At 46.3% G+C, this 1889-nt stretch overlaps 1 protein-coding gene across 1 annotated transcript in view; it reads right to left on the bottom strand.

The window, feature by feature from the left end:
• Positions 1–1889, bottom strand: part of LOC106816735 (mitochondrial Rho GTPase 1-like) — a gene marked incomplete at its 3' end in the record, with an annotated part of 24048 nt that overhangs the window by 9740 nt on the left and 12419 nt on the right. Inside the window, exons 10-11 of the mRNA XM_014821352.1 lie at positions 1401–1495; positions 119–333 (exon numbers count right to left, since the gene is read on the bottom strand). Coding sequence (XP_014676838.1) covers positions 119–333; positions 1401–1495 — 310 coding nt within the window. The remainder of the gene's footprint in view (positions 1–118; positions 334–1400; positions 1496–1889) is intronic.

Genomic DNA, 1889 nt, shown 5'->3' with positions numbered 1-1889 from the left:
AGTAGTAGCAACAGTATATATATAATAAAATAAATTAAAATAAACTAATACAGAGCAAAAGACTTAAATAAAATATAAAATAACAATCTAAATAAAATAAGTAAAATTCAAATCCTACCACCAGGTAGCGATCCTGTCCGTAGACTGACACCGTGTTGACCGTGTAGAGCGGCAGGTGCTCCTTCTCGAGCGTCGCCTGGTACTGCAGGTTGCGGGCTAGGAACGCCTGCAGGAAGGCCGTCTTGCCACCGCCGCGCGGGCCGATCACGCTACACTGGAACACGCTCCGGGAAGTCTGCTTCTTCTCCCTGTCCAGCCTCCTCTCCCGCGTCACTAACGACACACGAGAAAACAAACAGGTCGTACGCGTCGGTGCCCCGCTTTTGAAGGAAATGGCTTCGTTTCGAACGAATATTTCGTAATTTTTTCGTAATATTTCGTATTTCGTTCGAAACGAATATTTCGAATGTTCGTTATCGTTATGGCTTCGTTTCGTTCGCTTCGTGCCTTGGTGCGCTCCAACTTGCCAACTTGCCAGACTCCTAATTCACCTTCCGAGGTCCACAGGGTGCGAAATTAACGGGAGTCCGGAGTCAAATACTTCCTGATTTGCTGTCGGACTCCCTGATTTGACATATGCAGGAGTCCCGTGTGACTCCCTGAAAATTCTGCCACACTAACTAGTTCGTTCCGGAGCACGGCCTCGCGGAATTACCGTATTTTTTCAGCTAATGTCCAGAGAAAATTTGGCAGACGTACAACCGCATGAATTTAAAAAATAAGCACATGCATTATTGTTAATATATCTTTAATTTTGAACCTCATTTTACTGCGGACTCCCTCTTTTTGAGGGTAGGGAGTCCGTTTGACTCCCTTGTAACGAACTCCCGTGTTCAAAAGTTAATTTCTACCCCTGGGTCCACGTTACCTCGGAAGACTCATGTATAGTCTGGCATGTTGGTTGGACATGCGCCAGTTTAGTTTTGAGATGAATGCGATGCGATTGGTTCACGGTTTGGTCTCATCTTCCGCCGAAAAACTCTAAACGACGTCGGTGTCAATAAAACTTGCATGGCTGCCTTAACCATTTTAACTTCGTGCCCTCTCCTTTAAATTCTACAGTGCATACGAATTTTTTACCATCTTACATTAAAAGGGTTGGAAAAAACCAAGATGTAAGCCTCGGTGTCCCTTTTTTTAAGGAAACATTTGCCCTTGTGCGGCCAGCTTGCTATGCAACCCTAACGTTTCTGATCGAACGCAAAGCGACACCAGCCCCGCCCCAACGAAAACGACCAAATTCGAACCGCGGATGACGCCAGGCGACGCGACGCTGGCACGTCGGCGTGACAACACACCGTTCCGTTTGCGAAGTCGTCTGCAAAGGCGTTAGAACTTACCGTGTATTGCCGACAGCTGACTGTCTTCCCCTTGTACGTAGCCGAGGTAGGCGAAGTATTCCAACGTCCGCGGCATGTCAAGCAACGTCGTTAACCTGCGTTAATTAAACTCCCAATTAGACGTTAAATGTGCGGCAGCGTCGAATTTCGACGCGAATCTAAAACGCGTACAGGAGCAAACTTTTACTAGTAACTACGCTAAACTAAACTAAACCAATTTTACCCAAATTAAACTAAAGTAAACTAATCTAAAGAAAAGGCAATCTAAACTAAACTAAACTAAACCAGATCTGGTATTAATAATGCTCTCTCCTATTCCTCTCTTCTTTTGAACAATAGATGGAGATGGACCGCTGCATCACATAACAGATGGACGTACAACAGCAGCATTTCGCGACCAGCGGGGAACCCTCCTCCCCCTCCCTCTCTCCTCCCTTCCTTTCCTCCTCCCTCCCTCCTCCTTCCTTCCTTTCCTCCTCCCTTCCTCCT

The sequence above is a fragment of the Priapulus caudatus genome, unplaced genomic scaffold (assembly GCF_000485595.1).
Source record: "Priapulus caudatus unplaced genomic scaffold, Priapulus_caudatus-5.0.1 Scaffold1470, whole genome shotgun sequence".
Lineage (NCBI taxonomy): Eukaryota > Metazoa > Priapulida > Priapulimorpha > Priapulimorphida > Priapulidae > Priapulus > Priapulus caudatus.
Note: the sequence above shows the minus strand (reverse complement) of the source record. Positions and strands in the feature narration are given on the sequence as shown.